Source organism: Leuresthes tenuis, unplaced genomic scaffold, assembly GCF_036924035.1.
Source record: "Leuresthes tenuis unplaced genomic scaffold, fLeuTen1.0.hap1 SCAF_12, whole genome shotgun sequence".
Lineage (NCBI taxonomy): Eukaryota > Metazoa > Chordata > Actinopteri > Atheriniformes > Atherinopsidae > Leuresthes > Leuresthes tenuis.
This window is the reverse complement of record NW_027325366.1, coordinates 19,900,785-19,913,495: the sequence shown is the minus strand read 5'-3', so window position 1 is coordinate 19,913,495 and position 12,711 is coordinate 19,900,785. Positions and strand designations below refer to the sequence as shown.

General features: G+C 40.0%; 1 protein-coding gene across 1 annotated transcript; it reads right to left on the bottom strand.

Moving 5' to 3' along the window:
- Window positions 1-7,289: 7,289 nt before the first annotated feature.
- On the bottom strand, window positions 7,290-10,656 carry pcdh8 (protocadherin 8). The gene is made up of 4 exons (XM_072396805.1): window positions 8,293-10,656; window positions 8,096-8,166; window positions 7,750-7,883; window positions 7,290-7,621 (listed from the first exon to the last, which is right to left on the bottom strand). The coding sequence occupies exons 1-4, from the start codon at window positions 10,654-10,656 to the stop codon at window positions 7,290-7,292; spliced, it is 2,901 nt and encodes a 966-aa protein (XP_072252906.1).
- Window positions 10,657-12,711: the final 2,055 nt, after the last annotated feature.

Below are 12,711 nucleotides of genomic sequence, written 5' to 3'. Positions count from 1 at the left end.
ACAAATAGAAACATTTTAAGATTCGAGATCTTGACAGTGATCAAATTTCTGTGCTCTGTGTGGGATTACAGGAAGGTGAAAGACAGAATGAGCAGCGCTTATGTAATTAGATGGAGACAATGATAATAGATAGTTAGAATAACAGCATGATTCAGGAGAGCTCATGACATTTCCTGATTCTCTATGCAGCGGCACTTTATCTAAGGGCTGGAAAATTATTTAGTATGCAACGGATCAGTCACCATCCTCAAAAAGTCATTTAAATTAACTTGGGCAGATATCTATCCGGCAAAGTGGCCCACAGAGGCAAAAGACTATCAGAAAATTAAAAAGGACACAACATTTTTTTTCATGAAATTGAAATGGATCCAAATTGAGAAAAGCAAAACCCCACAAACATACCAACATGTACCTGACAGGCACTCTTGCCTTGTCTTTGGATGTTTTTTTTAAAGTATGAAACAGAGGTTCTCCTCACATCCTTTTTTTAAAAAAAAAACATACTCATGTCTTTTTTACTGACCTTGTCTTACCATGTATTATGTAGACTTCATCAAAAAACTGCTTCAGTCATTGTTTTTAGTGACACACTGTCCAAATTATTAATCCCTGATAATAACTGAAGTTAAAACCTGTGCAAGCTGGCTCAGTCTCTTGTTTTAAATGAAAAGGGGCCCAAATTGAATGTTTGATTCCCTCTAAACAAAAATAAGCCAATGCCTGTGCAGTGCATGCCCAATTGCAGATGAAGCATCAAATTAAAATGTCAGGGGCCGGCTGAGAAGCAGCGGCTGCAGAGTCTTAGAGTTTAAATTTATGTTTGAGATTATACCATTTTCAAGGAAGGTGTAATTTGTGCAGCAGCATTACCAGTGCAACACCATGTTATTAGTTTCGACAATTTTCAGTCATGTTAATGTCAGTAAGGAAAGAAGACTGCATGCCACCTAGTGCGATGTGAATAACCCATATATCTCGCCACCAATTAGTATTAGGCTTTACTGTAAAGTGACGGGAAACTAATTCATAAATACTGTAGGGACATGAAAGAGGAGGGAAGCCATCCACAGAAGAAAAATAAACTGTCAGTCCCATACAGATAGGAGAACATCAACAGAGCCTTTCCAATTACTTCAAGGTTAACTGTGAAGCACTAATAACTTCAGGGAGCTGAAGAAACAAAACATTGTTAGCTAATTACATAAGCAAGTCATTTAGACTGATTGATGCAACGTATTACACTGTCCTCCCTTACTCTCTCATTCTCCATCTATAGCTCCCTCTTCCTAATTTGCTCCTCCATATAACAGAGAACAGCATAAAAGCTTGTTTTTCGCTTGGCAGCTGTCTCTATGACGGCCCACACTGACACAACGAGACACTCTCCCTACTCAGCTGTAAACCACAATCAACTGGTGAACAACTGGCGCAGATTTATCATCATCAGCTCAGGACCAGAGCTCTTATGTGTGAACTGACACACTCGGCAGATAGAGAACTGCAGGCAGCGAGTGCCATTACTGTTTGAGACAGAGGTCAACTACTCTAGTGCTGAGGTGGAAAAGCAGCAGTCAATTCATGCATACATTTATTCAGTGATAAACTGATTTAATATGCTTGTAGGCCCGCATCAGATGAAACATTCTGTTTTTGGATTGCTTTATGTGGAAGCCTTAAGAGGCTTATAGGGAGATGAATTTGCTTTTATTATTTTGTCTTGTTGCCTGTGTTGTCACTGAGGCGACATTTTGTATTTTCTCTGTGGTCATGCAATGATATTTGCTGTTAAAAGATTGACAATAACTTGCCCAATGGAGATAGAGCTTATGTTTTGTACATTAAAATTATTATGCTCACTAGGAATGTTAATGAGGCAGAACACTGTTTCCACCGATTTGCGGCTATGATTTAAAGTTAAAGCAAAATGAAAGAATATGAGTTTATTCCCACACTGTGTGCTCGTTTAGTTCTTGGTTCTTGTTTGAGATAAAGATGAAACAGCTGAATTCAAGGCGCTGGATTATTCGCAGATGTGCTTCAGCTGAAAATGAGCACTCCATGATCTGATTGCTGAGGCCTCTCAAATAGTGCTCATCCTTTGTTTCTTCATCAGACTTGAATGTCACACATCTTTCGCTCTGCAGATGATGCCAAGCTGGACAGAGACAATTAAAGGAAAGGAGGCTCTTGACAAAATCAAGTAAACAGGACAATGGTACTGTTTGGTGAACATGCCTCCAAAGCCGAAGCCATACAATAAAGGAACACGTCTGAAATGGCAGTTAGAGTATGAAAGTACTGGCATTTTATCTCCACACTGCATGATGTTACTGTTGAACACAGGCATCCTGTGGAACTCCATTAAAAACTGAGGTTTTGTAAAAGCACGGCAAGAGCTCATGAATAACCCTGCTCTGCTTTTTCAGAAAAAGACCTTCTGGATCCAGAGGGCCAGTCACAACAGAACCACATTAAACATGTAATTCATTTTATCATAGCATGTTTTTTTTCTTCCACCTTTTAAAACTGCGGTCCACAAGTGTAAGTGATGTTTGGACTGTTTGTAATTTTTGCAGGTTTCTATAGCATGATGTTTCCCCCTAGTGGTATAAGAACTGAAACAGAAGCACACTGTTGGAATTTGGTGCTGCCATAAGCTCCATATAGTGCAGTGTCTTCAGATTAATCAGGCTTAATTTTTTTTTTGATAATCAGTAAGGGTTTTTGCATGACATTCCATTTTAAGGGGCACATTTATACATAATGCATACGGTTACTCCTGACATAATCAGGTTTACTTTCAATTATATTTAGGATTCATTTTAAATAACCATTGAATTTTGGACATATTTTGCTTGTCTGATGTATAACTTTGAAAATATCTTCAGTGACAATATGAAAACATTACTGATGACGGAGTGTAAATAGATGGGGGAGTTCTGTATCTTATCATCTGGCAACAATTCCCATGAAATAGGTTCCTTTTTATTTCTCTGATCTCTGTCATCTGACAGCAGACATGAGAAAGAACATCCTGCAGAAAATATACCAGATTAATCAAATCAAATTACGGCCAACGGCAAATTTTCAAAAAGAGGATGCATATACACAGATCAAATTTATAATTATTTGCATTTCAATTTGTCTGTGATTTTAGATGTCTCCTCATTGCTAAAATTCAGCAGTTTCCTGAGATGTTTTTATCTAAAACTTTCTAGAGCCTTATTTCAAACAAGTGATGGCAAAAAATAACAGCACATGAGCAACAAGCCATATGTGACAAGGTGATTGCGGAGTTAAAGGACGACACTGAAATAATTCAGATTCAAGAGAAAGAAATGTGTGCAGAAGCAGCAGCCGCGGTGAACTGAAGGCAGCACCTTGTGATCACAGTCTGAGTCTCTGACATGTCTAATCCAGTGGATGGTGGGCATTGGTGTTTGCTGAAACTCGTGCTGGTTGGGAAAGGCAGCCAGTGATATGGGATGTCATGTCAACACACAGGAGACAGGACTATCCTTGAGTGGTTTATTGTGAAAATGTAGATATACAGATGCACTAGCAGTATTATTGCCACACTACACACTGTGGGACAATGGGACTGAATCCTTTGTTTGTGTCTGTACAGAAGGCATCAGGAGGGAAGACATAATGGGGGGACTTCTGACACATTTCCAGGTCAGTGATGGGAACATCCACCATTTGCTGCTCATAACCAGCATTTTTTAGTTTTGTGGAATGCAATCTACCTATGCTGCACATTTTACAGTCCCCTAGGGTTATTTGTGGACTTTAAATTGTTAGTTTTCTGCTGATGAAAATCCAGCTTTTGTTGACAGTTCAAATATCACGTCTCTCCACTGAGCCTTTTTCGTGAAGTGATTCTTATCCCATAATCGAGACTCAGATTCATACCTGAAAAGTGAAAAGAAGAGAATGCATTTTTCAGCTCAGATTTGAATATAAATGTTCACACTTTTCTCGATTTATTCAAAGGGGGTCGTAAAACAAGGGGGGACTTTTTGACATGTAAATTTAGGTGAGAATAATTCCTCCAAGTGTGAAGACATATGCTTAGATGAGATGACTGACATCGTGCTGGACCCTATCCAAATACAAAAGTATCAAGCCTTCGGTATCTTTGAAGCTAGCCAAAAAAAACAAAGGAAAACTTTCTTGAGTCTCCAGGAACTACCTGGACACCCCAGACAACTCTGGACAGGCTACGTTAAGCTAACTGCCTGCTTGATCCATCTTCAAACAAAAGAACAAACTACATAGATATGAATAGGATTGATCTCCTCCTGCTTTAGGCAAGAGAGTAAACAAAAGAATAAACAAGTATATTTCACAAGGATGTGTTACAAAGTCTCTGACAGTCAAAGATCAGACAGAATACAAAATACAAACTCTCGTTTGTGAGTTCTTTCTAATTGCTACAGTTACATGCATATGATGTTATGACTGAAGTAAAAAGCAGGTCTTTGTAGTGCACATGTTTTGTCTGTGTATTGTATTCATAGTAGAAGATTAGAGTGGGATGACAAAAACCCTTGCGATAACATCCTATAATTAAGCAGAAATTTTGCCCATGCCCAGGCTAAACTTGGTCCAATCAAACTTATAAATGACTCAGCTGACAATTTAATGGTAAATGAACATAAACAAAACTTCGGCTTTAAGAAAAACTGTCAAGTGGAAAACAAATGGTGTTATTTTTCCACACCAGCCCTACAATTCAAAGCATCCAAAAGTCAATATTCGCACTTGGCAGCTCAGACAAAGAAGAAGACGACAAGAAGAAGACAAGATGCAAGAAGTACAAAACATTGCACTGTGCTACGGGCCTGAAGCACCATATGCCATCGATTCAGGAAGGCTCCATCTTTACATGCTGCATACACTGAGGGACTGTGTCTCAATCTTGACACACTGAGGGGCCATAACAACGTAATCACAGACATACGCATAGCTATTTGTCAAAAATAAACCTAACACCACACATGCAGAGGCTAGAAATGACGTGGGCAGATCTGACTCATTTGTCAGCAGACTAGTGATGAGCTGAAAAGTAGCTTGGCAACGCTTGCATTCTATTACCTGGGGAGGTTTCAAATGTGCTGTGAGAGCTGCTGCTGGACATTAATGTGAAGTCCATTTGAAAACAAATTAACATAGTCTCTGCCAACGACAGTAGACATACATTTTACTCCAAACTATAAATGAACATACCTCGTGGCATAAATTGTCAGGTCAGTGCACAGCCTATTTGACCTACAAGGAGAATATAAAGCAATGACAGAGGGGAACCATATTGTATTGATTGATAAATGCATTTTCCCTCTGTGTACAATTGGCTATCTGTCAGACCCGTGAACATCACTAGGGGCACAAATATGACCTTCTTTCTTATTGCTTGCCTTTTGTACTGAGTGGCCTTGAATCCTCAAGTTAATATATCTGCAATTTTCAAACTGTAGCGACTTTACCGGATGAATCTAGTGAATAAAAAAAGGAGGGAAAAAACTGTGGTCAGGACAGCTTAGATATGGAATTAGTTTTATTCATGAGGCATATCGTGGTAATGTCTGAGAACTCTTTTTAATGCTTTACAGTTATGTAAAAAGGTGTCTAATCCACTCTATTCCAGCTTTTATCACAGCTATCAAAAGCTTTAAAAAACAGGTATTTATGAGCATGCAAATGAGCACTGCTCTTAGCACCCAATTTCTGCAGATGAACAAAAAACACACACACAAAAAATGGCTAAGTCTGCCATCAAATTCCTCTGAAAGCGCTTCCTCTGCTTAGAAACTGCTTTATTTTTGTCTTTTTGGGCTGTTCCTTATCTGGTTATTATTCAATTTGTAACAGCCCTCTGGTCTTGTCTCATTTTCTCCCATAAATCAAACAATCATTTAAATTGACCTTAGAAATAATGAGGACAGAATACTGTGACAAAGTTTTGCATGAGCAGGTATTTAAAACTGTTTAAAATCATCATTCTGTGCCACACTTTCAGTTACACCAGTCAGGAACACATTTTGAAAATGTTGATGAAAGTAATATTAAAGCAGGCTTGCACATTTGAAGTTGTTGATGAAAACCCACACACTTCCCCGTGGACATGGTCCCTTGATTGAGAGATGTATGTAATTGATCTTTTTCTTGCATAATTCAGGGTTCTTGAGACTGTGTGTCCTGAATTTGCTTTCAGACATTATAGTTCTTTTTTGTAAGTGCAAGTGAAAATATAAGCGCTTTAAGACAGAACAAGATTAAAAAGTTGGTCACTGTGTGTGCTCTACAACTGATAACCCCACTAGCAACCAGTGCTGGTTGTCAACAGTGCTGGTTATGGATTTAAAACTCATCAGCACCACATCAATAAATCATTTAGGATCAGAACAGCCTGCACTTGCCCTGCATATTCACTATTGAATTAAACTTAGAAATGCTATTCAGCTCTGTAAAATGTGACAGTAAAGCTAGGAAAGCAGATGTCTTCTCAGTGTCAGTGTACTTGAAGGAGGAGTTTCAATGAGCGACATGAAAAAAAAAATCTTATTTCACCTTCTATCTACTCCCTTCCATTTTCCAGGCGAAGGCAGATGAAATCATTAAAGGCTGAATATTTGCCGCTCACAGCAATGACTGACATGCAGGAAATTTGTCAAGCAACCCTATATGTCTCACTGTGTTTTATGCAGTGAAGTAAATTATTTTAAAGCACAGATACTGATATCACAGCACCCGGGATGATTTTGTCAGAATAATGGTTTATACTTCATGTGGCCATCTACCCTCTCATCTGCATGCAAGAAACTCAACTGAACAACCTTGGACTCTTCAAAGCAAGTCTCTCAGGTAATGGAGCAGCGTCAGATTTTATATCTGATTTAGATCCTGTAGATTCTAACTGGGGGAGGAGTTCTACATGTTTACAAAATTCGGTTAGGGTTTGGGATTTTTATCTTATCTCCCAAACCTAATGTTTTTTTATTAAAACTATTTATTCTTTATTCAGTTAATTCATTTTAATCACAGCATCATATCTGAAAAAAACATTTTTCATTCTTTTAGTCAGGCTTTTATTGAAAAAAGACACACCAGTCAGCGTCATGTAATACAGTAGGCTGAAATTCAAATAAAACAACATGAATGAACAATCAATTATATGATAATTCTGTCCATAAACCAATATATGCACTTGTTAGTTAACTATAAAATGGGAAGTTCTGGATATTTACATCTTATAAGTTCATCTCAATCAACTTATAAACAGTTTTTTAAAAGATAGTTGCAACTTCTGATTCTGTAGCCACAGTTACAATGTTAGGACCCTGCTTGTGGACTGCAGCACCACAAACACCAGCTTCTTGCTGCTGCTGAGGGAAGTAGGAGGGAAGAGTCCCAGATCTGGAGAAGGTCTGCATGTTGCTTCGTGTTTTAGGCCAATTTGTGCTGTAACCATAGTCCTTCCTATTGCCATTAGGATTGCAGAAGACAGGCACGGGGGAGAAGCCTATTGTGTATGCATTGTCTCTGGACACACTGAAGCTCTGTGGTGGTATTGCACAATAGGTGCCTTGGCAATCCCCAGATAAGCTGCTTGTAGTACCTGAAAGTAAATTGATATGAATTGAAATATGGTCGAGAAGTTGTTCATGTAGATAGTTACCACCACTTATCCTTTATATCAACTCGGTGACTTATGTTTTACACAGTTATATATGGCATTAAACTTACTTTTAAGCCTGGGCTGGAAGGTACTGAAGTTTTTCTTGCCTCCGTCACCACTGATATCAGAGTCACTGTCATTGAAGTCGCTGTCCCCTTTTCCACTGTCCTTCACGCTCAGCTGGTCGTTGTTGCCCATGCCACTATAATCAACAAATACAGTATGAGCCACGACTACACCACATTAGTTTGATTATTGATGTCCTTCTTTTTCACATGTAGGGCCTGGCTCTTTGCTGCCCATCTAACCTAATTCTACAGGCATGCCATAAGCAACAACTTGTGTGCATGGTGCAAGCAGACTTTCTGATCGGTGGGATTTTGTTCCTAGTGATGCATATCCTATTTATCTTACCTCACTTGCAAGCAGAATCTGTCACCTTGCCACACAGAGGTTGGTTGGAAATGCTTGGAGGGCAGGAAGATCTAAAAGAACAAAAACAGTGACAGCTGAGAGCTTAGTTTCCATTTCTGGCACAAAGATTAAGGCAACACTATAGAACTTCATGAAAGTAAAGATTAAAAAATAGTGAAAAATACTAGTTGTCTCACCTTTGTCTCTGAGTCCCCACTCCTCTCCTCGTACAGGCAGGAATCATCCAGTGACAAAGATGTCCTCTCATGGAAGAATCCTCGCTGGCCTGTGTAAATGTTTTGTTCTGCTGAACTGAGCATGGGCAGAGGCCTGCCATCAAACAGGTTCTGGCACACTTCTCTCTTGCTACTGCGTCTTCTCCCCCCACAGCTGACTTTGCATGTGACAGCCACAGCCACTATTGCAATTAACAACAATGCACAACCTCCACTGAGCATAATAATGATAATTAGTGAGCCATCAAAGCTGGAGCCTTCTTCATCACTTGACCGCAGCACAATGACAACTTGGTCTTCAGAGGGCTCTGTGTCAGAGACAACAAACCTAATAGTGGCAGTGCTAGAGAGCGGCGACCTGCCTTTGTCAGTCACTGCTATTTTCATTTCCAGCACGTCCCCAATTTCAGCTGTCAGCCATTGTTTTAGAACAATTTCTCCAGTGTCTTTGCTCATTGTAAACAGCTTTGGGTCACCTTGAACAATTTGGTAGCAGAGCTCGCTGTTCACTCCCTCGTCCTGATCTTCAGCTAACACTTGAAGGGCAAGATAGCCAGAGGGTGCATTGTAAGGCAGAAGGATATCAGCAGAGTGATTTACAAGGACTGGGAAGGTGAAGTAAGGATAGTTGTCATTCTGATCTACAACTCTAATCCTGATTCTTGATGTGCTTGAAAGAGGAGGAGAGCCTTTGTCATCTGCTTGGATGACCAGCTCAATCTGCTGAAGTGTCTCATGGTCAAAAGACCTTAAAGTGTACAAAGATCCAGAGAGTGAATCTACAGAAACATATGTCGACATGAGGGATCCTCCTGGGACCTCTGAATCTATGAGTTTGTAAGAAACTTTGGCATTCTTTCCCACGTCTGGATCTCGAGCAACAACAGTGGCTATATATGAACCTGGAATGTTATTTTCAAGGACTGAAACTTCATACAGTGACTTACTGAAGAGAGGGCGGTTGTCATTCTCATCTGTGACACTGATAGTGTATTGCCTGACAGTTTTAAAAGGTGGGTTTCCCAGGTCTTCTGCAACCACAGTCAGGTTATACTCATTGATCTTCTCTCTGTCTAAAGTTGTGGTGGTAACAATCATAAAAGTGTCCCCATATGCCTGCTGGAGGGTGAAATGCTCGTGCCCGAGGAGGCTTACTCTTACGTAGCCATTGGAGCCAGAGTCTCTGTCCGAGGTGCTGATCAGAGCCACGAAACTCTCTGCGGCTGCGGCTTCTGTAATGTAGGCCACTCCATCGCTGCTGGACGTCATCGGCTTGATGGTGATTTCAGGTGCATTGTCATTCACGTCCACGATCTCTATCACAACTTTGCAGGTGGATGGGACAGAGTTCTCGCCTAAATCTGAGGCTTTAATGTTCAGCTCGTATGACCTCTTCTTCTCAAAATCAACAAGAGTCTTCAACGTCACGTCACCGGAATAAGCGTCAATGTGGAAAATGCGTGCTGCTTCAAATGACAACCCTTCGGCAAACGCATACACCACTTCACCGTTTATGCCGTCGTCGGGGTCAAACGCATGCACCTTGAGCACTCGGTGGCCCACTGGAGAGTCTTCATTCAGCTCAACTTTCAAAGAGCTGTGCTCAAATATCGGGCTGTTGTCATTAAAGTCCAGCACATTGATATTCACAGTCATTGACCCGGACTTTGCAGGCACTCCTCCGTCAAATGCTGTAACTTCGATGATGTAGGAGTCCTCCACCTCTCTGTCCAGTTCCTTCACTAGTACCAGCTCTGCAAACTTCACTCCATCCTCCCCATCGCGCACATCAAGGGCGAAATGACTACAAGGGGAAATGTTGTAGCTCTGTATGTAGTTTTCACCCACATCTTGGTCGAGAGCAATCTGTAAAGGAAATCTTGACTCCAGGGGAACATTTTCCACTATCTCCAGATTTGTCTCGTTGCGCGGAAAGTGAGGAGAGTGGTCGTTGATGTCTTTCACCTCTATCTCCACATGGATGAGTTGAAACTTTTCCCTAGAGTGGGCCACGATGTCAAAGGTGATGAAGCAACGGGGAGACCTGGGGCAGAGCTGCTCTCGATCAATTATCTCAGCAACACTCAGAAGTCCGTCATTCTCTCTCATGCGAATCAGAGAAGAGTTGCTTTCTTGCATGAAGCGGAATGATGTGTCCGGGTCTTCTGTCGGATCAATCTTTAAATCTTCAGACAAATTGCCTATCTCGGTCCCAGGTGTATCCTCTTCATAGGTGAAATACCTTGTAGTTGTACAGTGAATGGTGCATGAAAATACAGCAAGCACCACGCACAGTCCAGCTGACGAAATCTTGCAAAATCCCATGTTGATGCTTCTAGAAAACGCGGCCCAAAGCAGTCATAAATGGTGCAAGCGGTGTGCCACTTGTGCGAAATCTGGTCAAATCACATGTGCCTTCAACTCTAGCTGAGGGACTATAAGTCCTGCTGTATGCAAATAGCCTGCCCTGTCAACCAATGGCCTTCTAGGGGAGCACCAAAAGGAAAACGTTTGGTGCTGAATAAAGCTGCACCTCACTCTTTTGGATGCAAATGGGACATTAGATTAACTGATTGCGGTGCTTCAAATGGGCTGATAAGGCTGTTGCTTAATTTAAACTGCACATAGCAATTAATTAACTAACAAAATTACTTAGGGGACTGTATAATAGGAATACACGGTCGCAGATTAAGTTGAGGTCTACTTGGAAGGATTTATTGAGTGAGTCTGGCACCCAGCAGGAGCAGGACACAGACACGCCAGTGTTATTAGAACTGCTTCAAAAAGTTAACAGGGGCTTATGGCTTCAGAAACAATTACGAATGAATGCCAGTCTAGGTGTAGCTTATCTGTACTGGTAATTGGTTTTGAAAATGTTAAGTGTTGGTGGAGGGAGATATTCAAGGTAGGCCTGCCATGAGTAAAATGCATGGAAAAGTAGTCACATATCATTAGTAGAATGCAATAAGAGTATTAAAAGGAGTGTTAGCGCAAAATTATATTATATTGGTGAAAAACTATACATTATAATTTTTCAAGTTTATATATTTAAGCAGTATTTATATGTTGTGGATTTGTCCCTACTTTGAACAATTTTGTTATTGTTGGGTTATGCATTAGCCTACTTGTGCTCAAAGATCATGATACATTTTCCCTCATGAATTCTCAATTTCCAGTGTGCAACTACAAAATAAAAAGAGTGGACCAAAAATATTTTTGTTGTATTAGAAAATAAATGCATGCTCTTTTTTAATCAAATGCCAGAAACAGGTTTATGATAGACTGAGACAGAAGCAGCAGGGGATTTTATGATCTACTGACACATAATGTCATTAAAAGATTTAGAAAATCCAGAGAAATCTCTGTCCGCAACAGACGAGGCTGAACACCAATACTAAATGGGAGTGCTCTTCGGGGGCCCTCAGACAAATAAAAACAGGCACATTTCTTTGAAAGAAATCCCTGCACAGGCTAGGGAATTTGATTTAGTGAATTAGGAAGTTGCCTTCTCAGAGCTAAAGAGGAGAAGGACCATCACACTTGTTTTCAACACACACTTCAAAACAATTTGTGGGTTTTTTTCTATTTGTGTTTAATTTGTGAAGCACGTTGGGTTACATTTATGCTTGAAAAGTGCTACATACAGTAATTGAATAAAGTTAAAGTCTCTGGCAACGTTCACATCCATGAAGGTATTAAGCAACAAGTGCTGCCATGCAGACAAATGTCTTCTTCAGGGAAATCCATGATTATTTCAGCAAGATATTGACCAATGATGATCTGCACACATTACAACAGCATGGCTCCAGAGAAAAAGAGCCTCCTGTGTGCCATCCAGTCCAGAGATTAGTTGGAGAATTTTGGAGAATGAAGACGATTTCAAACTGTTGAGTAGCTGGAATCTTATATCAAGCAACAATTGGAAACATTTCACTTACAAAGCTGTTCCAACTGTTAGTGTTATTAAAAGAAGAAGTGATACAACACATGGTAAAGATGAATGTGTCTCAAATCTTGTAGAAAATGTCAATGAGTTCACATTTTCAACAAATAATTAAATTCTCAGATTCACTATTTCATATGTTCTTTTTGTATTATGTCAATCAATAGAGAACTTGAATTGTTTGGAAATCAGTGAACTGTTTGTATATTTTACACAGCATCCCAACTTTTTATGTGAAACCGAATCAGAAATTGATATTGTAATCAAGTGCTTAAGCTTGAGCTAAAACTATGCATATTCATTCCATTCAACATTTTCTCTCCATCATGTTTATTCATTTAAACATACCCCATAAGTAATTTCCAAAAGGAAAAGCATGGATCTCGTTTTTTCTAATGAGGAGCTGTAGACTCTTGTCTGCTAAAATAGAGGAGGAG

What these genes read in the sequence shown, in the direction of transcription:
- pcdh8 (XM_072396805.1), bottom strand. Translation starts at nt 10,656, where the DNA reads ATGGGATTTTGCAAGATTTCGTCAGCTGGACTGTGCGTGGTGCTTGCT. An exon ending in GTGGGGACTCAGAGACAAAG is followed by an intron (nt 8,167 to 8,292) that starts GTGAGACAACTA and finishes TTGTTCTTTTAG; the next exon opens with ATCTTCCTGCCCTCCAAGCA. An exon ending in CTTCCAGCCCAGGCTTAAAA is followed by an intron (nt 7,622 to 7,749) that starts GTAAGTTTAATG and finishes ATTTACTTTCAG; the next exon opens with GTACTACAAGCAGCTTATCT.